General features: G+C 46.3%; 1 protein-coding gene across 1 annotated transcript in view; it reads right to left on the bottom strand.

Annotated features, from left to right (window-relative positions):
• The window catches only part of PHACTR3 (phosphatase and actin regulator 3), a 195,768-nt gene that overhangs the window by 9,143 nt on the left and 161,824 nt on the right, over nucleotides 1-24,801 (bottom strand). The window contains exon 9 of the mRNA XM_088674701.1: nucleotides 5,526-5,581. Coding sequence (XP_088530827.1) covers nucleotides 5,526-5,581 — 56 coding nt within the window. The remainder of the gene's footprint in view (nucleotides 1-5,525; nucleotides 5,582-24,801) is intronic.

Genomic DNA, 24,801 nt, shown 5'->3' with positions numbered 1-24,801 from the left:
TCTCAGGTGTGCTGCACTGCCATTCTAAGAGAACAAGGAAGGCATTCATGGTGAGTTCCGGCACCTCTTTTTCTAGAAAAATAGCACTGCTGCGAATCCATATTTAGTCTGGACCGGCTAACTGAATGTAAACTCCCTCAAAGTGCATCTGTTCTTGCCCAAAATCAAGCAGTTGTTTGCCAGTTGGTCTTTGCTAGGAAGAGGAATGTTACTGGATGGTGCATTAGGACAGGTATTTATATTATCATAATGTTAGACTACAATGGAGTGGAAACGAATGGGCTCTGTAACAGCAGCCTGGCAGTCGGCTTTGACTGCCCTTCGATCCATTAATTATTAAGTGTCTGGCTTGAGGCCCGTCCGTCTTAATGAGACAAACTCCTCCAGCCATACAGTGCCAAACACAAGAGTGTAATTTACACCCTTTCCCTTGACAAGGTTTCTAAATTAGCCGTGACACCGAAACAATCGCCAGGGTAAGCCTGGATCGAGTCATGTTACATTCAGATGGAAGAAGAAACCACTTGAATAGGAACGTCGCTCGCAGAAAGGAACCGGAGAACTCTTTGTGAATGTTTGGACCTATGTTTGGGTTAGAAGAAACTGTCACTGCGGACGTCATTCCGACAGCCGTGGCCTATCCTCTGCTGCCTGGCCACAACAGCAGTTATCCATCAAGCCAATGGAGGGATGATTCTTCTGGTGGTGCTGAGATGGGCTATGTGGAGATCTCAAAGAGGGAATTGGGGAGGACTTGACTTCAGTGGTAGAGCACAAAGTTTGCAGAAGATCCCAAGTTCATTCCAGTAGGAAGAGATGGGGAAGAACTGGCCACAGACCACTGCTGTAGTCAGGGGAGATAACCCTGGGTGAGAGGGCAAACATAAGGCAGCTTTGCATGTCCCTATTCCAGAGATGGGCTTAGCCTGGACTAGAAATGGGTTTTTTAGTGTTGCAGCTCCAGCTCTCTGGAATCAATGACAAGCCCAAATCAGACAGGCACCTAGCGTGATAATGTTTAGGTGCCTGCTGATGACATTTTTGCTTAAGAAGAATTCCCCAGTCAATTGTGGAAGGTCAATTTTATATCTGATGAAATTGTTTCATTGTTTTTAGAGTTTAGAGCTTGTGTTTCGGCGTTTTATTCTGTTTTTATGTCCCATGATGTGAAATATGCACGACTGCATGGATCGTCAGTGATAAATGGGAATGTTTCTACACTGAAAAAAATTGCAGCAAATAGTAGATAATCCCCCCTAAATACCCTCCAAAAGGAGAAGAAGAATCTTTTGTATCCTAGGTTAGGCTCAATGAAAGGGATAATAGCTACGATGTCTCTCGCTAAGTACACTACTGATATTATTCTGAAACTCTGTGCTGGGACCTGAACAGAACAACAAAAAAGTCTTTCTGTGTGTGTGTGAATAGTGAGTTCACCATTCAAAATACCAGTCCAGAGCTTTAGTACATTAGTCTGGAGCTTCAAGCTCTACCAATTGTGCTATCCCAGCTTGGTAATAGTAGCAAGTTATCCCAGCTTGGTAGTGTAGTAAGACTTAGGAATCGCTGTGAGCAACAATAAAGTCAGTCTGGATATGTGCTAGTGACTCCATGTAAACAATCCTAAACTTCCCATGTGAAGAAAGGTAGCAGTAAGAAAAACGTTTGTTGCCACTGATGAACAAAAAATGGGACCAAGTGGGGAAACTTTTTTTTTAAGTGCAGGATTGTTCTGTCAGGAGCAGCAAACATGGCGCCCTCCAGAAGTTATAGACTGCAACTCCCATCAGCTCCAGCCAGTGTGACCAATGGTCAGGGATGATGGGAGTTGTAGTTCAAAACCTACTGAGGGCATCTCCTGCTTGGCTACGCCTGGTTTATATCATATGACAATAGGAGAAAAATTGTCCCAATGTCTTACAAGCAACCTGGGGGGGGGGAATCTAAACGTGCTCATTAATAGTTTGCAAGGCAAAACACTAGTGCAACAATCACTTGTAAACCAAGAGAAGACTCTCTGGTCCTCAAAAAACACATCCAGGTATTTTTATTGCATGGTTGTGCAGGATGAAGTCTCCTGAAACATTTTCTGTGAAGGTTGTTGGGGGCAGGGGTTTTTTTTGTTTTGTTTTTCTCCAGTGGCAGAAGCGAAGCATTTCCTGGTCTCTCCAGTTACAACCACCACTTTCCCAGTGGAGATTTGCATGAGGGCCGCAGGCAATCTTGTACCCTCTGCACTCATGGAAAATATCGCAGCAGCTGTAAGCAAAAGTGTCCCATGTCCCTGGAGAGGTTCAGGTTGCTCCAGCTGACAAATGGCAAATATCTGAACCATTCCAAAATAAAGGCAGAGAGTGGGGGGTTAATGGAGAAGCATTTGGTAACCACACCTTGCACAGCTCTCGCAAGAAGACTACCAGTGTGAGTGCTCGAAAGAGCCTTGGAGGCTTCTATGGTTTGCATTTGATGCCTCAAAGGAGCATCGTGCCCAGCCCTGCTCGCCGGTGAGAGCTCCATTATTGCTGATTTGTTTGCACGAGAAAACGCCCCGGTCCTGCTCTCTCAAGAATCAACAGCTCCCCACTGCAACTTGTGTGGGACACAGCTAACTTGGAATAGGAGAATAAGAAGCAGCCGTCTACCAAGCCTTAAGCACTTGTCCATCTACCAGAGTAATGTCAGCTCAACAGACAGCAGCACTCCAAAGACTCAGGCATTGATCTTTCCTATCACTTGCCCCATGGACTGCAAGAAGATCAAACCTATCCATTCTGAAGGAAATCAGCCCTGAGTGCTCACTGGAAGGACAAATCATGAAGCTGAGGCTCCAATACTTTGGCCACCTCTTGAGAAGAGAAGAATCCTTGAAAAAGACCCTGATGTTGGGAAAGATTGAGGGCACTAGGAGAAGGGGACGACAGAGGACGAGATGGTTGGACAGTGTTCTCGAAGCTACGAACATGAGTTTGACCAAACTGCGGGAGGCAGTGGAAGACAGGAGTGCCTGGAGTGCTCTGGTCCATGGGGTCACGAAGAGTCGAACACGACTAAACGACTAAACAACAACAACAACATCACTTGCCCCTTTTGACTGAGTTTGAAGCTGGGACCTTTTGCATGCAAAGCAGGTGTCCTACTACTGAGCTGTAGTCACTCCCCTGATATGAGAATATAATATGATGCTGTCGATCGAGTCAGACCAGAGGCATCTCCTGACCCCACTATCCGATACCTTTCTCAGAACTTGCTCCTTTAACAGCTTCCCTCTTGCCTGATTTGCAGTTGTCAGCCAGGCCACCCCATTTGCCCATCTGCCTGGTGGCCCATCTTCCTGGTTGATGGGAACGGGAATTTTGATTTTTAAAGGGAAAATAAATTCGATTTAGCCGCCAGATTTCCCTTGGGAGGAAATCCAGAGGAAGTCCAGGAGGATGGGCTCGCTTTAATCTGCAAAGGACATCCCATTAATGTCCCCCTTCCTTTTTGCTTATCTTTCTTTTGGTTCAAATCGCGTCCTCCACCTCTCACCCTGCACTCATCTCAATATATCAAGAGAAGGAAATGTGAAAGCTAGTCACCCTGATCCCTGAAAGGGCAGCCTATGTGCAGAAGCAGACTGCAACGCACAAATTGCTTTGCAGAATGCAATCTCTGTGAGTGCGCACGTGCACACACACACACAAAGTGCGCAATGCACTGGAGAGAGCACTTTGCCAGAGCAGACCTTTGCACATGTTTCCCACTGGATAAGTTGTCATAGTCAACTCTGCTGGTGTCTACCTTTCATTTTGGGTGTGAATCTTGGCTTCCTTCTCCACTTTTCTCCTAGCAACTAGCACCATTAGTACAACCATATGTGCAGGAGAGAAGGCCCATGAGCAAAGTTGTGCACACACATTGAATTGCTGTGTGCGAGGATCTGTCGATCAGAGTAGCTTACAGATCAGAGACAGACTTAATGGCTAAGTGGATGTACCCAGAGATTTTGATCACTTTGGAGCACTTTGGTGCGTCCGAAGCATTCCATGCACAGTTCCTCTTCCAACAAACCTTCAAGTTAGGCCACTGTTGTGATCCTCATCTTGCAGATGGGAGAATGGGGGTTGAAAGTAAGTGGCATGCCTAAGGCTGTCTAGCTAGTTCGTGGCAGAGGCAGGATTCCAACAAGCACCTGCATGAAACCAGCGGCAGGATTCAGACAAGTCATGAGTGGCCGGATCCTATGCAAATATACTCAAAAGTCCAACTGACTGAATAGGATTTTCTTCCAAGTACATCTGTGCAGGAGTGCAGCCTAATCCTCTCTGTCTTAAATCTGTAAATTATTTGCAACCTCTCTCATTGTTTCTTGAGCTCAGGAAGATAAGGAAATGATGACAGCCTTGACCTTAGGGGTAGGGTGACGCATGAATCTCTACATGCCTTAAATCAGCTTATTAGCACCCCTCTTTCCTATGTTGTTGTTTAGTCGTTTAGTCGTGTCCGACTCTTCGTGACCCCATGGACCATAGCACACCAGGCACTCCTGTCTTGCACTGCCTCCCGCAGTTTGGTCAAACTCTTTCCTATAGTGTACATTTTCTACAGTGATAACCAAAACTGCTGATGTGTGCAGACTCTTCAGTGAAATTATTAGTGAAATTTCACTAACATCGTACAGATTCTTTTTAAAAAATAATAATCTTCTGACCGATTTTACCAAGCAGGGCTCCCTGAATTGGCCCCAGTTTTGTTTCAGGTGAAATTCAGTGGCAATGTTGCAGAACATACACAATTAAGATGCACTAATTTGATTTTCGTGGTTTTAATTCATAGTTTGCGCTGACATAGAAAGGTCAGGGTGTTCCACAACCAATTCGCTTGCCAGAAAACTCATTCGTCCGCATGAATGCCCCCTGCTTTTCTTTTTAGAAGTGATGAGTTGCAGTTTGGGGTATACTTGGTTTCTCTTTGTTAAAACACACCCATAACCCCCCCCCTATTAAACCCAGGACATGATTACACAGAGTCGGAGGAGGAGAAATTCAATTTTTCTAACAAATTTTAAACAGGACACTACAAATTATTTTTGAAATCAGGAGACATGGCTGCAAATGTCTGCAACAGATCCTGTGACTTCCCTTGGGCAAATGATTTATCTCTCAGCCTCAGTTTCCCACTAGTAAAATGGGAACAACTGCGGCGTACTTCACAGGGCTGTTGTGAGAGCAAGCAATATGAAGATCCCAAAACACTTCTGGATTTATTATATCTATCTTCTACTACTGATTTATGGCTGTGTTCACACAAACTGTGCATTATTTAACAGCGATCCTCATCTACATTCCAAATGAGTAGATCTACATTTGAAGAGCAAATATCCTACTGGTTAACAGTCCAGCAGCCTTCTAGAGATCCAAACCAGACAAGGGGACATGGCATTGCCTACCTGCCCTGTTTCAATGGGGAACAATTACTGTATTTCCCCCTGTGTTAAGAACAGAAGCATCATTTTACCATTTAGAGAAAAGGAATCAATTACTTACGTTTCAAAATATTTCTTCTTTCTAGTTCCTCAACAGCAGGTCTTTGGCTCAGTCGCCTGCGGAAGAAAACCAAGATCACGTTTTGCACCATTGTCTGTTTGTTGTTTTTGTTTTGCCAAAGTCCACTTTGTCCCGAGACCCAGAGAGCTGGCTTGTGGGTCAGATGATCATGAGACGTAATCAAAGGCATGAGATCGGCTGCCCTTGGAGACTTTCCCCTCTTCCATCCCCAAGGCCAGCTTCTGCTTCCTGAGAGAGAAAAGTTCTCTTGCTAGCAGATGCTCCTTTTCTCTAAGGTTTGTCCCACTAACACATATTCTTCTTTGCTCGTTCTCGGTGAAAACACTCAGCGAATGCCACAACTCTCACAGAGATGCTCTCAGAAGCAACTGTATCCTGAAAGCACTTCTGCTGGGAATTGCTGAAAGATTCTCCAAAAGCCAGAAGAACTCCCTTTTCGTTTTTGCCTAGCAACGATGCACCCTGACAGCATTTAGTCTTGGTAGAAAATAGCGAGACTTGTGTGTGCAGGTGGTTCCCTGATCAGAGCTGTGACAGGCAGCCTGCAAGCGGACTGCATCTAATAGTGCTCTCTCGCTCGCTCTTGCTCTCTTTAAGGCATCACGACAAAGCAGCCACTCAAAGCCTGGTGCTTCTCCCCCCTCCCTTTACAAGAGCTGTCTCGGGATTGACTCTGCGAGATCAGATGATCCCAGCTACAACCATCTCGGATCCTGCATCCCAAATGAGACTTCCCTCCCCGAGATGCACGCTTGCTAATATCTGCCTTGGAAATCTCTCACAGAGTAATTGACCGCCCCCGCACTCGGGCAGGCATTTATAGATTGGCTGGCTTTCGAATCGCAAGCCTGTGGGTGTCGCCAGTACGGAAATAAAATAAATAAATATACGAAATCCAGAAAAGGAAAAGCAGAGAGTTGAGAACATGTGCACGGATTTCATAAAAAAGATTTTTTTAAAATTCTTTCTCCCATCTGTTTCCTTTGCAAAAAGATATTCAATATTTGATATTTTCCCTCTCCCCCTCTCGCCTTTATTTTTTGCTTCCTGTCAAAATACATTTGCAAGCAGCGCTACCACCGATTAAGTGAATAAATAAAGGGAAATGGTATCAGGGGGCATTTAGGGATGGGGTGAAATTCACTTGAGCTTGCACTGAAAGGCTAACCTCACCCAATTCATACTTTCCAAAACAATACAGGAACCAAAACTCAGCCATCCTTTGATATCGGCACGTCCCTGAATTTTGTAATGCAGTTCTCCAGCCAAGTAATATGTATATTTAAAGGAGGGGGGGTGGATACTGGGTAAAGAGCGTATATTAGTGAGAATAGCATGCAGATTTTAGGGGACATGTGGAGAACTCAATTTAGGATTGGAATTGGACAGGTCCGCCCATCCCTCGTGGCATCACAGAAGGAACTTTGTCAAGGCCACAGATTATCTGGGGTTGAAAGTGGAACAGAAAGCAATATTGTGATACTCAACACTGGCACAGTTTATGTAGCATATTTCAGTAATTTCCACATACTCGGGGCCAAAGTGCACAAGATGTTAAACGTGTGCAGTACAATTGTGTCTCTTGATTGGGGGTTGTTCCAGGAACAGTGCATAAAAAACATGTAGACTCCAGCAACCCCTGTGTGAGCATCCTTACCTTTCCGGACTTGTATGCAGAGCAGCCCTTGCCCTCCCAAGGAAGGGAGAGAGCTTTAGGGTTATCTGCCTCGCTGGCTGGGCTCTGGGCTGCTCTTGTGAGATCTTGCAGGGGTGTCCCAAGTTCCTGCAAGGTCTCGTGAGAGCAACCCAGAGCGACAGCTTAAAAGCTCTTTATAGGCCAGGAAAACCCTGCACAACGAGGGTTTTTAAGCCTTGTGTGCTTCCCACCAGCAGGTAAGGTTGACAACACGCATGTTAAATGTGCATTTATCTTACTGTACAATTGTTTAATATGCATGCTGGGTGTCCTTTAAATATCAGCTGTAGGGGGCAAGCGCAGCTCACGGGGAAGGGGTGCTGTTTATTTCCATTTATGAATTGCTTCCTATAAAATATCTCAAAGCAATTTAACCCCTGACCACATATTTCATGCCACTCGCTTACATGCCTTTAACATTACATGCAGCTTGACCTCTGATCAACCCTCTGAGGCACACCAGTGTTATTACCCCACTTGGCAGATTGGGGTCTGGGACAAAGACCTTGTGGCTATGTCAGTCTGCAGTGGAGTTAAGGGAGCTATATACTATTACACTGTTCAGGACAGAGTGAAGTTTCTCTTCCGATGTACTGTGGCTCTAGTCAAACCCCCCCAAATTCCTTTTCGATTTGAATGGGGTTATTGTGGTGCTCTTGCTAGGGTGAGTCCACTCTTGCCCCTGTCTGACCTGGCTGCCTTGTTTCATTTCAGTGGAGGAAGACAGTAGTTCTGCACACATAAAGGGTGTGTGAATGAATGAATAGGGAACCCCAACTGCACAGGAGTGAGCATGGAGGAACTCTGAATTGGAAATGTGTGTATATTTAGATGCATTTGCTCCAGAGTAAATGAGAGTCAAGCCAGAGCAAAGAGTGGCTGATTCATCTTCAGATAAGATGGGCTCACTCGGTAGAACACAATACTCTTAAACTCAGGGTCAAGGGTTCGAGCCCCACTTTGGGGGAAAGATTCCTGCAATGCACAGGGTTGGACTAAATGACACTCGTGGCCCCTTCCAGTTCTATGATTCTGTGCCTGTATATACATCTATGGCATGGGTTGGCAAACTAAGGCCCAGGGGCCGGATCCGGCCCAATCGCCTTCTAAATCCGGCCCATGGACGGTCCGGGAATCAGCATGTTTTTACATGGGTAGAATGTGTGCTTTTATTTAAAATGCATCTCTGGGTTATTTGTGGGGCATAGGAATTCGTTCTTCCCCACCCCCAAAAAATAGTCCGGCCCCCCACAAGGTCTGAGGGTCCTGGCTGAAAAAGTTTGCTGGCCCCTGATCTATGGATTCATCTGTATACACTTGAACCTCATACATACAGCCATGTTTATCGCTTGAAGACCGCAACATCCAGCAGTGACTAGAGACGGGGTGGGCGGGAGTCAGGGTTTCTCTTCATCCACATCAATTTCACATGTGTTCATTCATAAATGTGTGTTGTTTTTTGTTTTAAAGTATTCCATATGCACAGGAGTGACCTCTTGCTACAACAACTGTCCTTAGCTTATCCTGTGTCCTGATTGGGGCTAACAATAATAAATATAATAATTTTTTATTTATACCCCACCCTCCCCAGTCAAAACCGGGCTCAGGGCGGCTGACACCAGTAAAGTTACAATAAGACGTAAAAGAAAGAAAAACAATTAATTAAAATACAGGTTAAAATACAGTTAAAATTTTAAATTTTAAAAAGCTGCCTCATTTTAAAGTAGCCCAAATCAAAACCATAAGGGAGGAAAACATAGGGGTCAGACTGAGTCCAGCCCAAAGGCCAGGCGGAACAGCTCCGTCTTGCAGGCCCTGCGGAAAGATGTCAAATCCTGCAGGGCCCTGGTCTCCTGTGAGAGAGCGTTCCACCAAGTCGGGGCCAATAATGAAGAGGCCCTGGCCCTAGTTGAGACCAGTCTAACCACCTTATGGCTCGGGATCTCCCAAATGTTGTTATTTGTGGACCTTAAGGTGCTCCGCGGGGAATACCAGGAGAGGCGGTCCCGTAGGTACGAGGGTCCTAAGCTGCATAGGCCTTTAAAGGTCAAAACCAGCACGTTAAATCTGATCCTGTACCGGGAGCCAGTACAGCTGGTAGAGCGCTGGATGAATGTGGTTCCATGGCAGGGACCCCGTAAGGAGCCTCGCCGCGGCATTCTGCACCTGCTGGAGTTTCTGGGTCAGCTTCAAGGGGAGTCCACACGTCGCCTTCAACAAGTGTGCAAGCTATGTACACAAATAGTTGGGCTATACACTCATACACAAGTAACATTTGATGAGTGCATACACTGTGTACAAGGGTACACAAGAGCTGAGCTGTACAAATCTACACGTTTATACTCTTTCACACAAATGCTTGTACATGTGTAGAGACAGTTTATTACCTGTATTCAGTGTAATGTGTGAACAAGCATAGAGTCTTGACAACATTACATCTACCCCTGTTCCTTATCAAAAGCTGACTCTGTCAAAAGCAAGGAAATGAAGACAAAAAGCTTATTGGTGCACAAAAATACAATTTATCAGACCCTGTGTATTTCAGTTAAGATCTTTGTCAGCACCACTTTAAGACTCAAATACATTTTCCAGTGCTCTGTCGCACCATTATCTCCTAGAGCAGCAGTTCTCAGTCTCTCCCACCAACCACCCATGGACTACCTGACACTTCTTGTGGGTCTTGACAAACTGCTTAATAATAAACATAATTTTGTCTCTACAAATCGAAGCGGACAACACATATTGTAATAGCACCTTTTCTTCACCATTGGTGCCATCGTCAAAATCACTGCCGTATTATGAAAACCCAACCAGGGCCCTGTTCACCCATTGGATAAATCCAACCTGGGTTAAAACCATTTCACATGCTGCCATCAAGAACAAAATATAAACCAAGTGTGAGGCCAAGGATAGATATTCTTGACCAGGCATCCCCAAACTGTGGCCCTCCAGATGTTTTGGCCTACAACTCCCATGATCCCTAGCTAACAGGACCAGTGGTTGGGGAAGATGGGAATTGTAGTCCAAAACATCTGGAGGGCTGAAGTTTGGGATGCCTGTTCTTGACTCCTCCAAACCTTCCAAAGACCACCTGAGTGGAGATCAGAATTGTCGTCTGAAAACCTCCAATGCAAGAGATTTCCACTCCTTTTGTTCCTTCCCTGGCACCTTCCCTTCTTTTTTTTCTTTTACATGTGCAAGACATTAGTGTGTGTGTGTGTGTGTGTGTGTGTGTGTCAGCCTAAGGATGAGGACCTCGACATAGGACAGTGATTTCTGGTGGCAGCCCTCTGATTGTTCTTGTAATGTTTACTTACATCCCAAGGAGTTGGGATTTCAGTTCATATTGTTTCAGCTCTCCAAGGATCTTTCAGAATTCAATTCCCAGAGCTTTGTTGCAGAGATTAACATGCTTTGCACAATCTCCGAAAGCAAACAGTGACATACACTCTGAGCTTATCTCCAAATCAAAGGGCCCCGCGACCTGCTGTTCACATTCCCCCTCCCTTGGCCCATATTAAACCATCGCTCCCAGTCTGCATAGGTGCTCCCGGAAGCTGTACATTAGATTACAAAGGATATGTAAACAGGACTGGGCAGGGGGAGGAGGGGACGCTGGCGAGGAGGGGGATTAAATGCCCATCTAAGAATATGACAGAGATAAAAGCAGTACTCGGAGTGCTTATGAATATTTAGGCTCTGCGTGTTTACATGCAGACTGTAGTAAGCCTCGGGATTTCTCATCTTGAAACCCAGCCAGTCCTGATTGTTTCTGCACACACAAGGTATACACAACATATGTGCAAAGCATATGACAAAATGCCCTACAGAAGATGTATATCTCCCTTATCTCTCCCCCTTCTTTTCCAGAACCCTCAAAAACCACCTACGAAACACTAAAGAGGCAAAATAGGCTGTTTCCCTCCATTTGAAAATGCAAAGAATTAAACCCTCCCCCCTTTCTCCTATCCTGCCAGCAAATCCCCTTTGGCACAGAGGTTCCCAAGGCTGGGATTTGACATTTATAAACATGTCTGCGCATGCTAATTCCAAAATCACAATTACTCAAATGGCCATGGCAGAAGGCAAATGCAAAAGGCCAGTTTATTGTCTCTGTGGTCACTACATCATAGGGAGACACCCCTTTCTTGGAGTAAATATGGGATCAAGGCTAGTCTATATGGGTGTTTGGGGAAGATTCACAGCTCTGTAGGAGACTGCATGCTTTGCAAGCAGAAAACCCCAGGTTCTGTCCTAGGCAGGACTGTGAAAGCTTTGAAACTTTGCTCTCCATCAGAAAAGACAACAGCAAGCTAGAGGAACAGAAGACCTGACTTCCTATACCAGGGCTGGCCCTATCGTCAGGCAGAATGAGGCAGCCGCCTCAGGCAGCTGGATGCAAGTGCCATGAAACCACACAGCAGGTGCAGATGAAAGCAGCCTGCCTGGGAACCTTTCTAAGTAACATAGATGCCATGAGCTTCTTGTTTTAAGTGTAGGCACCAGGCTGGTAGGTGGTTGAGGAAGACGCTGGTCCAAGTTAGCTCAGGGCTCCTTGCTAGCGTTCTCCATTAAAGTTGAGTAAACATGGTGAGCCTCCTGGACCAGGCTTCCTCAAACTCGGCCCTCCAGATATTTTGAGATGACAGTTCCCATCATCCCTGACCACTGGTCTTGCTAGCTAGGGATCATGGGAGTTGTAGGCCTAAAACATCTGGGAGGCCGAGTTTGAGGAAGCCTGCTTTAGACCAGGCATCCCCAAACTTCGGCCTTCCAGATGTTTTGGACTACAATTCCCATCTTCCCTGACCAATGGTCCTACTAGCTAGCGATCATGGGAGTTGTAGGCCAAAACATCTGGAGGGCTGCAGTTTGAGGAAGCCTGCTTTAGACCTTCACCCGTGAGGAGAAGAGAAATGGGGGTAGGCAGCCTAGGTGAGGAGCAGTCATTACAGGCTGGGGCAACTCTGTCCTGTTATCCCACTGCCCCGTCCTCCTTGCACTTTGCCGCTGAGGTTGAAATGGCATCATCGGTGAGTTGGGCAGTGGTGGCAGGAGTAGAGAAAGGCAGTTGCCAAAGAGCTGCTCTGGTCTGCCATGATTTTGATGCTAACTTCTGACGGTGCTGTAATGGCCCAATGGCTCTCAGAAGGCTACCATCATGCTGTAGTTCACAGCGCCATCTGTCTGTGGCCAAGCAAACTGTAGTGTGGTGACAGCCTTAGGTAAATATTTAATAGGGGATAGAAATGCAAACTTAAGAAATGATTTTCCTTGGAGTTTATGATTTAAAATAGGGTCGCATGTAACCAGTGCTATTTTTCTAGAAAAAGGGGTGCCATAACTCACCATGAACATCTCCCTTATTCTCTTATAATGGCAATGGTGCCCACCTGAGAGGTGCCAGAACTCACCAGAACTGAAAAAAGCCCTGCATGTAACAGCATATTGTGACATTGTATTTTTTTAACAAGCCCACTTCAATCATGACCCTTTATTCAGAGGCATAACTGCCACTGCACCTCTCAAATAAAATGTGCTGCTGGATGAACAATCCTGCCACTTTGGAAAAGCAGGTGTAAACTGTGTGTTCCTCTGTAGATTATCAATTGCCGTCCGCTGTAACAGTGGCCCCCAGTGAGCAGCAAAAGGGGCAGCCATTTTGAATTTCCCAAAATTCAAAAAGCACATCAGAGGCAAAGATTCACTCTCTGATTCACCTCCCCTCAAAATAATTTCACCTCTTCCCTGAAGTATTGCTGAAACAAAACAGCAAATTTCGTGAAAAATGGCCCATGTCATTCAGTCCAGCCTTATTGCTGACCCCTCCCTACATTTTTTAAAAACCTGCACATTAAATGCAAAGATGTATTTAACTTCACTAGGCTCCTGAGCCCCAACAGCTGTTCAAGACACGCTTGGTAAAAAGAATTCAAAATGCTCCGTAGCATTTGTTGACTGAATCATGACTTTTACAATAGCACACCTTGACAGTATACCTATATATAAGTTGTTAATTTTTTTTTTCTGTTCTGAGAGAATGAACTCTCCAGGCTCAGTAAACAAGGGACTGTCCCTGAACCACTTAGCAGTCATTCTGGAACATGTTGTACTCACTTGCTTCTGAATCCTTTTTTTTTTTTGACATAAAAAAGAGGGGGTGGGGAAGCAGAGACAGAAAAAGAAAGAGAAAATATTCTCATCGTCCCTGAGCTTAGTGAGCTTGTGTCCTTTGAGATCAGTGTGTTCCCCAGGAAGAAAGGACCACAAACAGGGGAGCTTGCTTGCAAAAGGTGAAGCGGTTGCTGTTGTTATTAAAAAGACCAAGGCTGAGTTTGGAGGTTTTAAACTGGGGGCTGCAACTGTGCAGTGGGGTAGCATCAACAAATGCAAGTATGTGTGGTCACTTTTCATCGGGTGAGGTTGGATGTTTCAGTTGAGATTCCTGCACTGGGGAATTGGAGCAGATGTCCCTTGGGGTCCCTTCCAACTCAGGCATTTTAAGGACATTACGTTAGACTTACGTTATGATTTTATTGATGGGTTTTTATTATTTTAAACACCTTGTTATTTGACCGAAGCATTGTTCACTGGTTGTTCTGAAAACTGCTTTGAGACCATTTGTGGTGAAAAGTGGCCTACAAACATGAGAAATACAACAACAGCAATAGACAAACTATAATAAAAAAAACTATATATGTATATATGGTGCTGGAGGAGACTCTTGAGAGTCCCATGGACTGCAAGAAGATCAAACCTATCCATTCTTAAGGAAATCAGCCCTGAGTGCTCCCTGGAAGGACAGATCGTGAAGCTGAGGCTCCAATACTTTGGCCACCTCATGAGAAGAGAAGAATCCTTGGAAAAGACCCTGATGTTGGGAAAGATTGAGGGCACTAGGAGAAGGGGACGTCAGAGGACAAGATGGTTGGACAGTGTTCTCAAAGCTACGAACATGAGTTTGACCAAACTGCGGGAGGCAGTGCAAGACAGGAGTGCCTGCCATGCTATGGTCCATGGGGTCACGAAGAGTCGGACACGACTAAACGACTAAACAACAACATATATGTATATATAATCTGAACATCTGCATGGAGTACAGTGCTTTTATGCATGCAATTGCCTTAAACAACACACCTGTATTGACTTTGGAACTAACTAACCCTCTGTTAGTTGTGGGCAAAGATCTCAGTCCAGAAAGTTTCTTTGTGGTTGGGTGGAGCGACCCCAAAGGAACCCTTGCATATCTGTGTACAGTAGGAATGCCACCCACGTGTTGGAAAACGTGATTGGTTATGACAGTGAGTAAGCTTCTTGTCACACTCTAACCACCCAGCCACTCATAGTGATCTGGCCACCCTGAGTTACATGGCGCTGCCAGCCTTTCGGAAGCCCGCAAACATGGCATAGCTGTCTGGTGTGCTGCCACGAGGGAAGCTCAGCTTGTCGAATGCACAAATCCCAAACAGAGGACCTCTTCCCCAGAGAGAAGCTGCTAATTACCACACTTTTGCCCTTTTGGGCCACCTCCAACAGCACTCACACACACACACACACAAATGCATGCTACACCTGTCAGTCAAAAGGTCGATAACTCCTGCAGAGAGGAGAGAGAGAAATAATTCCCTTGATCGTTAAAGGAAATTAGCAAACCTCAGGAGGAGTTCTAGAGCCAGTTGAACAGAACTGGGCTCTTGCAGATGTGAGAGAGCCAGTGGCACGCAGTCAGTGGACTGGCGGGACCTCCTTCCCAAAGCCCGGGAAGCTTCTGCCCAGCTTAGGGAGGGAGGTGTGATTCTCTGATGGGTCCGAGAGCCCTCCCACCACCTTCCCAAAGCCCATCCAGCTTTGGGAAGGAGGCAAGAGGGCTCCAGCGTCCTGCCAGACCCCTGCCACCTCCTTCCCAAAGCCTAAGAAGCTTCTGTCTGGCTTAGTGAGGTGCAATGCTCATGTTCACAAGGTCGGGACCTTGCAACCCCCCCCCCCCCAATATCACCCTCTCAAGATGGTGCCTCTGGCCCTAACTGTTTTCACTGCATATCCCTGGAGGGAAAGATCAAGCTCTATTTCTCCAGGATTTAATCCTGGGAGCCCTCCATTGGAACAGAGAAGTGGACACAAGATGTGTCAGAACTGGAAGGAAATAGTGTGAATGTTTTTTTTCTCACCTCTTCTCAGTTCCCGAATGTCCTCTGAAGGCTCCGAGTTAATAAGTACAGTACATATATTCCTGCTGCGTCTTCAGCCTTTTGCATACTGACTGGGGAAGTTGCGCCTTTGAAATCGATGAGACTTAAAGGCCAGCTTATGAGCAACGATTGATGAAACGTGGAGGGGACTTGGAGTTGCTCCACGTGGCGGCTGTTACTCCATGGCGTGATGGCCATGTGTTGTGGCTTACCACACAGCCTGGAGGTGGAAGGGAGGCGGGTTTCAACCACAGCCTAGCCTGTAAAGAAAGTTCTGTGTGGTGATGTAGAGAGCTACTCCAGTCAAGTGCTGATCCCGGATCGTTTGCCACATGAAACGGCTGGCCAAATGGAAAGATAGGAAAGACGGCTGCCACCAAATTTCATTGGGCGTGAAATGTTGAAGCTATAGCTCAGTGGCAGAGCACATGATTTGAATGCAGAAGGTTTCAGTCCCTTGCATCTCCAGAAAGAGTTGGGAAAAGCCCCTTTCTGAAAACCTATTAAGTTATTACTTAGCTACATGGACCAAAGATCTGGTTCAAGGTACTCTGTTCCTAAATCTGGATGTTCCTGTTTAGGAGAATTTCAAGCAAAAGGAGTGTCAATTGGGATGTGGACCAAACTGTGCCAAAAGTTGGCTTGTTTCAACTTTCAAGCCAAAGTAGTTGCTTGGAAGGGACAGGTATACTTCCCCCAAACACCCTATAGTTTATGAATCTTCACTTCGATTCACTGCAACTGTTTCACCTGTTTCTGCATCAGCACCAGGTATTTATTTACTTACAATTATGGGGTCTTCTTCCTAGGAACATGGGTAACTGTGTAGTGAATAAGATGTCAGGGCACTGCACAGCCAATCAATCAATCAATCAATCAATCATGGCATTGTCACTGAAGGCTAGCTGAGAGGCAAGCCAACATTTTCTGGGTTCCCTATACTAAGCAGTCGGATGGATTTAGCTATATGATAATCTCAATTTAGAGGCAAGGCAGCGTTTCCGGGGGGGGGGGGGTGTTCAATAAAGCTAAGAATATTTTCCTAGAGTTTCTGTACAAAATGCTGACCTAACTCCCACATGAATACGTTTGCATGAAAGAAGGCAAGTATACTATTTATTATTCATATTGCATTTACCATGCAGTTCTTGTGTTTGTGTCCTGTTTTTCCTCTGTGGAGGTCAAAGGGGTATGCACAAGGTAATCTCCTATTAGCACAACAACTCTTTCAGCTTAAGAAATCCCACCTTTGGGACCTCAAAGACAACTAACACTGTCAGTACAAAGAGACAAAATGTACATCTAAAGAACACATTCTACGCAACACCACACAATGATGTGTGATAGCAACACCAGCATGAAGAGAGCAATGGCAAAGGCAGAAGACAATAATGTATCACTGAGCAGCTATCAAAATTTGAGAACATAAGAAGAGCTTGCTGGATCAGGCCAATAGCCCATCTAGTCCAGCATCCTGTTACCTTCGAGATTTCTTGGGTAGGGAAGATGGTAAGGAAAACATCACTTGATATTTATCCACGGTGGCAAAATGTCCAAGGCTATTACAGACGCTGAAACTTGACTCCCAAAAAACTAAACACCTCCCTAGTTAAACCAGATGTGTTATATTGTCATCTTCTTTTTCTTAGGGAACAAGCAATGCTTTGATGATGGTGTGTAATGAGTGTCTCGCAGTCAAGTTGACTTCGTTGAGACCCAAAAGTCGATGATAGCTCTACCTTTCTTAGGAAAAAATGAGCCCTGAATTTGCTTTGAACTATGGAGATCACAATTTGTGTGTGGGTTTGCTAATCTCAGTAATTTGAACAGCACCAAATGACTACAGAGCCATTTAGTGGAGTCATTACAACAATAGTGCCCCATCAAGGTTGTGTATTTACTCCTCTTGGAAAATGGTTCTCATAATCAAACACCCCAGCAGTGACATAATCACAGTGGGTGTAGAACAACAGCAAGCTACAAATCTCATGTTGCTGCTTTTCTGCCAAGGACAAGAGTACGTCTTTCCACACAAGTCTTGGGGCTGCTTGAGCTGTATGCAATTCAACAGGCTAGGGTTGCCTTTTAGCTCAGTTGGCTATGTCTTGCCCAGATTCTAACTAGATTCTTATGCAAGAAGAGTCCGGAGGACCAGACAAAGGGGACTAGAGAGCTCCATTCAGTTCCTGGGCTTGGGTTTCCCCACCTCTGTTGCAAATGTGGAGATCTGGTTTCAGGTGCTGAGCAGTTCCGAAGAAATCTGTCTCTAAACACATAGATTGATTTGGCCTAAATAGGTCCATCAATCTGACCTTAAGTAAAAGCTACTTGCAACAAATGGTAGTTTTTCCTCTTCTGTTCTGTGTTGCGCACAAGTGGAGCAGTGCTGCCTTTCAAGTGGAATTAAAGGGGAACACTTCTCACACACCCACTCAATTTTAACCTCAAAAGAAATGGATAGTCTGGCCATCATCAAGGGACTGCATGGGTGGAAGGAACTGGAAGAGTAAATTGTGCCAGAAGGCCATTGGAATGTGGCCCTCAGGCTGAAGGAACTTTTCCTAAACCGTTCCAGGAGCTAGACCACGGGTGTCAAACACAAGGCCTGGGGGCCTAATCCGGCCCGCCAGACCTCGTCATGTGGCCCGCGTAGCCGCCGCCGCCAATAACCGCTGACAGTAGTTCTGGAGCCTGCGATTGGCCGAGGGTCAAAACCGGGGGCGGGGCTGCAGGCGGAGGCCGGGGCACTGGAGCCGCGCTGACGGCCTTGGCCAGGGAATTTCAATTTTGAATGAGGCTGAGGGAGGCGGTGGCACAGCGGCCAGACGGGGAAGTGAGATGCAGGAGGAGGAGGAGGAAGCCCGCCGAGGAGGTAGGAAAGCCCTACAGGCACCGCTGGCAAAGTTGGTGCCGGGACGGAGCAGCGCTGGATTTTTTTTGGCAGGCTTTGCTGTTGTCTCCGAGAGCGAGTGAGGTGGCACTGGGGAGCCGCCGCCCGCCGCTTCCCTTCCTCTCCTCGGCTGCATCCAGGAGGTGGGCGAGCGAGCGGGCGAAAGGGACGCGGAGTGAGCCTGAGGGGGAAGTAGGCGAAGCGCAACAGCCGCTCTCTTGATGGAGCCGGGTTTCTCTTCCCTCTTCCCCCGTTTTCTCCTCATAGACACTCGGGAGGGTGCCTGGCTTTTGCTCTGCCCCCCACCCCCGAGCCGCCCTTTGGCTTCTCAGTTCCGGCGGAGCTGCTCCCCGGGGGGCGGCCGGGAGGGAGGCGGCGATGACGGCATGGGTTCCTGCTCTTCCCGCTCTGCCGCCGCCTCCTCTCAGCCCCTCGTGATGTAGGGCTCCAGATGGAGTCGCCTCGCGGTTTGAGTAGGTGGGAGGGGATTTTTTTTTGGGGGGGGGAGGTTTTCAAGCCTCCTCTGCCTGCAGTCCCGTTAGGGAGAGTCGGCGGCGAAGACGACAACAGCGCGGGTGGGGGGAGGAGCAGCTCTGAGGCGAAGATGCACGTCCGCTGGGGCTGCCGCCGCCTTCCTCCTCGGGAAATCCGCTGCCCTCCCTCAGCGCGAGGGGAAGGGACTCTGGCGCTGAGGAGGGAGGATGCAAAAGCAAAGCAGGGAGTTGGCGCTGCACCGCATGTTCCTGCCCCTCTCCAAAGCATGGGGTGGGTTGCAGCGTGTGGCATCCTGCCTAGCGGGGTTTGGGTGTGCGCAGGGTGGGAGAGGGAAGCCCTCTTTCCATCTGCAGGTTTTTAATCCCAGCAGTGGCTTTCTCCTTCCTGCCGAAGGTTTAGTTGAGCCCCCCCCCCCGGAAGCCCTCGATCCCCACCTTTTGTTCAAATTTCCCTAGTTTACATCCCCTCCCACACACGCGCCACGATGCAGGAATGTGATCCGCGTGGGGGCGGGAATGAGCTTACATTATTACAAAAAACAGTAATAATTGAATGCAGTGACAATAATTTATGATAATAAAGAGTGGACACATAGTCCTACAGACACAACCGGCCCTTTGAGGGTGACCAAACTGCTGATGCGGCCCCCGATGAATTTGAGTTTGACACCCCTGAGCTAGACCATAGCAGAGTCTTGAATGACAAACTGTATGCACAGAACAAAACATCGTTATGTGCAAATCGGTTTGGGTGTTCATGGATTTTCCAGGATAGTTAGAGGAGGCTCGGGATCACAAAAGGGGTGTGGTCAGGGAGGTCCTAACTCTGCTCCATGAATTTAGAAGATGTTGGTGGCTTCTTTGTGGAAGGGATTGTGTACAGATAAATGGGCCGGGTGGGCACACATGCCTGCAGACTTTAAAAGGCAGCTAGATATGGAACCTGAGATGGAACCTGGGGTTCAAAATGGAATCTGGAAGAATAATAGGGCCAGTGGGTAAACGAGTGGCGGATATCCAAGACAGGCTAACAAGGCCCTCTGAAAACTGTAGCTTTCACTTATACAAATGGAATCCTAATGGGGCTGCAGTCTAATTGTCTTGTAGTCATCACAATTAACGTGAGTCCTGACTTGCAAAGTAAAAACCCACAAACGAAAAGAAAACTCACACCAAAAACCTGGGACAGTATTTGTTGTTTAGTCGTTTAGTCGTGTCCGACTCTTTGTGACCCCATGGAACAGAGCACGCCAGGCACTCCTGTCTTCCACTGCCTCCCGCAGTTTGGTCAAACGCATGTTGGTAGCTTCGAGAACACTGTCTAATCATCTCGTCCTCTGTCGTCCCCTTCTCCTTGTGCCCTCCATCTTTCCCAACATCAGGGTCTTTTCCAGGGAGTCTTCTCTTCTCATGAGAATGGAGCCTCAGCTTCAGGATTGGTCCTTCCAGTGAGCACTCAGAGCGGATTTCCTTCAGAATGGATAGGTTTGATCTTCTTGCAGTCCATGGGACTCTCAAGAGTCTCCTCCAGCACCATAATTCAAAAGCATCAATTCTTCAGCAATCAGCCTTCTTTATGGTCCAGCTCTCACTTCCATACATCACTACTGGGAAAACCATATACAGGTTAACTATACAGACCTTTATCGGTAAGGTGATGTCTCTGTTTTTTAAGATGCTGTCTGGTTTTGTCGTCGCTTTTCTCCTAAGAAGCAGACGTCTTTTAATTTCGTGACTGCTGCCACCATCTGCAGTGATCATGGTCCCCAAGAAAGTAAAATCTCTCACTGCCTCCATTTCTTCCCCTTCTATTTGCCAAGAGGACAGTATTTAGGGGCTTGTAAATGATGGCACATAATAACGTTTCCAGGAGAAGAAATTGAATTATTCATTTGTATTGGAAAGTGATCACGTATGTGTTTGTTTATCTATATTCATTTAGAGTGGTCGTAAATTCCTCTTACAGCTAGCAGCTCATAATGAGAAAAGTGCTCTGAATGTACACTTTGAGACTTCCTCCTCTTCTGCTTCTTTGCTTCTATTTGTTGCTCAGATCAGAGCTCTGTGCTTTATAGCCACAGGAGAGAGAGATTGATCATGTCTTCCGAAACGCTCTCCCCGGGGAGCTTCAGAAAACCTCGGCACTTTTCAGAATCAGCCCTGATTTCGGAATCTAAACAGGAGGTGGTTCTTAGAAGGGTGGGGTGGGGGTGGGGAAATCTACCTGCATCCTGGACATGAAACAAAGCAGTTGTTACTCAAGCAAGCTTCCTGTAGGGGATCTTCTGTAGGGGATCTTCCAGAAACCCCCACCCCACAGATGTTCAGTGACAGCAAGAACTAGCATCACCATCACCAAAAAGAGGACTCTGGTTTGCATAAAAGCTGCACATGCTAATTTATATGTACTGATGCAAATGAAGAAATAATTACAATAATTTTATGTGGAAACGCAATGCATCTTGCCATATTGCCAGTTGCCTAATGTCAATGGGAAAACTCAAGCCCTGTTTTCCCTTTCTTTTGGCTCTTTGGCTTGAATCCAATAAAGCCACTGCAATGAAAATATCTTCCCCCTCCCCCTGTGTGCACCCCGCAACTTCCTAAATCTGCTCCAAAAGACAGATTCGGGGTAGTGGTGGTGGTGGTGGGTACACATGGGGAGGAGATGGATAAGTCCATTGTAGGAGCAGAGGCTATTCCACTTTTGTGATGACATCATTGCAACCTTTTAAACCAGATGTCGACCAGACAGCCCTCCAAACAGAAGATTCCTTCAAGTATAGAAAGTGCCACGTGGAGCCCAGGCATCTTGGATGGAGGAGGTTAGCCAGTCCTTTGAAGCCACATGCTGGCTTTTGCAATCTACAGTCGCAAGAGTGAAATCAGAATGTGGGGGGAGGGGTCTTCATCTTAAGATACTAAACATAGTGTACAGCCCAATAATGGCCCTGCTTAGCTGGATAGTCCCACCCCAACCTTGATAGACTTGGGAAGTGAGAGGACATGCTGTTGCTCAGTAGGAAATTCCACAGCATCTCCAAAAGCCATGAAATCTCTGCTTAGTCGTGCTTTGTGCCTTGTATTTTTATCCAGCAAATAAGCCTGTTAAAGCACAATTTAGTGTTTCTTTTATTGCCTGCCTGAATCCAAAAAATAATCCCTTGCCTTTTTGCATGACGAACTGTGCACCTGAGACATGGCTACCACCCAAAGTCCGCAACGACTGAGCAGGGATTTCGGGCGGTCCTTAAGGAATCCTAGATCCAGGTTGTGAAGGGCCAGGTGAATTAATGCCTAATTTCTGAAGAAAAGATGGGAGTGGTTAAAGAAAGCTTAGTAAGAGGCTGAGCTCAGCTTTGAAGTGTCTGCTATAACAACACTGGCCAATTCTGACTTAGGCTATATATACACAAGTGTGTTAATGTGCATATGAGTCACACAGATCCAATTTCCCCATGTGCATCCACAGAGCAGTGCTCTCAAATGAACTCTGTCTCAACATTTCCTATGTGTTTGATGGGAAGTATATGCAGGGTGTTATTGTCCTCTCTCCTTGGTTAGTACTTGCTCGCAGGTCCTAAGTTCCAGAAACTTGAAGCCCATTGTGCACAGCTCTTTGTTTACCTGTGGCAGGCCACTAGTTTACTTATTTATTTTTGAGAGGCAAGTTTTCCAATATGCTAAAGGTAAAGGACCCCTGACAACTCTGGGGTTGCGGCGCTCATCTCGCTTTACAGGCTGAGGGAGCCAGTGTTTGTCCATAGACAGTTTTCCAGCTCATGTGGCCAGCATGACTAAGCCGCTTCTGGTGCAACGGAACACCGAAACCAGAGCAGCGCATGGAAACGCTGTTTACTTTACCGCTGGAGCGGTACCTATTTATCTACTTGCACTTTTTGGCGTGCTTTCGAACTGCTAGGTTGGCAGGAGCTGGGACCGAGCAACGGGAGCTCACCCCGGCGCGGGGATTCAAATTGCCAACCTTCAGATCAGCAAGCCCAAGAGGCTCAGTGGTTTAGACCACAGCGCCACCTGCATCCAATATGCTAGACTTGCACAAAGCAGTGGTTTTTTTAAAAAAACCCAGCACCATGCATATGTCACTTCCAGCCCCAACAACAGTCCACTGAGGAGTGCCTTGTCAATGGAAGTATAGGGTATGGTCATAGATCGCGCCCAGCAAAATGTCACACGTTAAAAGAAAGTAAATATTTACACAATGCACTTCAGCTCTTCCATAGTTGGGTAACATGCAATGTTAGGTTGCTATGCTGCTGTTTTCCTTACTGCATTATCAGCAGATCAGAGAAATCTGAATTAAATATGGGGAAAGTGTTGGCTACTACATGGATAATGACTACATAATGCGGACATCACAAAAGCATGCACACAAGGAACACACCCAAATCTACTTTAAACTGCGCTGGGTGCCCAATTTTAGTGTCTCCTGTTCTCTCCTGGGGGGCATTCTGGAAGCAGACCTGTGGCTTGGATTCACTCAGCAATTCCACCTCTGCAACTTCCCGGAAGGCCAGAATCAAAATCAGCAGGCAAACCAGTTTCACGCTACAATGTAGAAACACACAAGGTGCCTGGAAGCGACAAGACCCTTGCGTTTCTGGCACTAGAGCGAAAACAACCTAACCAACATGATACAAAATCGAGGGGATTAAGGCATTACAAGGCAGAGAGGGGATTGTTGTTGTAAAGGAAATGCCAGTCAATGAAACCAGAGCAAAAAAAAACATACAATTGTGCAAGGAGCCATTAAAGAGGGAGGACCACCGTATCCATTAGTAAATGAAAGAGCAAAATGCATGACGTCGTCACTTGCATCCACTCCTAAGCAGGAGAGAGTGATAGAAGAGAAAAGTAGGCAACACCATCTGGTTCTCTATTTCCCTTGCTGTTTACAAGAGCCTTGGCCAATCCAGGATGTAGCTCCTGCAAACCCTCTTTCATCCAACCATCCTTTCATTCATTCTCCCTCCAGGGATTATCAGTCTCCTTGGACACCATGCCATGCCATGGCTTATTCAAATGGCTGCAAATTCTGATGAATTTTTGTTGTTATCAAGGGGACAGTCACCAATGGAAAGCTGTTTTTCTCCCCAATTCCTACTCAGGGCTGCCTCTGGCACAAACAGCACCCCCAAGCAAGGGTTGTTTTTGCCCAGAGACCCTTTATTAATTCTACTTTTAAATGGCAGCCATGCAAATCATGCATCAAAGGCGTGAAACAGGCTGCAAATGCAACAAGATGCATGAATTTTATCACATTTCTCCACCATTCATGCCTTTGATACATAATGTGCATGCATGATTGATTCCTGTCCTATAAGATGACAGATTTGCACACATGGATCTGATCACAATAGTTCAGATGCACCTTGTGTGTGCAAAATGGGCCGTGATGTTGTAATTTCCCCCCTTGAATTAAAAACAAGCGAGCATTAATGCAATGTAGGCCAGCTTTATAAGTAGATGAACAGTTTGTGCTAATCCTTTCAGCTGCTGAGTGGATCGTTTGTTTGTTTATTTATTACATTTATATTTCATTGCTATATTTAGAACAACCCGGTATGGTTGGTGATGCTGAGAAATCATGATTCACCCAAGGTCACTCAGGAAGTTTTGTGGGTGAGAGAGGGTTTAAACTAGAGTCCTCGAGTCCAAGACTTTAAAAAATGATTTACTTATACAAAATACAAACCAGCTAGGGAGGTGATCCCTGGGCCTAGGCTGACATTCCATGAGAGGCTTGGGCGGTGACAACATGAGAATAGGGCCTTCTCTGTGGTGGCTCCATGTTTGTGGAATTCTCTCCCCAGGAAGGCTCACCTGGCGCCTTCCTTACATATGTTAGGTGCCATTGCTCTACAATCAGGCCTTTGGCCATTAGCAATCTTTGGCCCTTTTACGTGGGGTTTTTGGTCTAACTTTTGACTGATTTTACCTGGCTGTATTGTATACAGTGGTACTT

Source organism: Zootoca vivipara, chromosome 7 (genome assembly GCF_965207765.1).
Source record: "Zootoca vivipara chromosome 7, rZooViv2.hap1.1, whole genome shotgun sequence".
NCBI lineage: Eukaryota > Metazoa > Chordata > Lepidosauria > Squamata > Lacertidae > Zootoca > Zootoca vivipara.
Note: the sequence above shows the minus strand (reverse complement) of the source record. Positions and strands in the feature narration are given on the sequence as shown.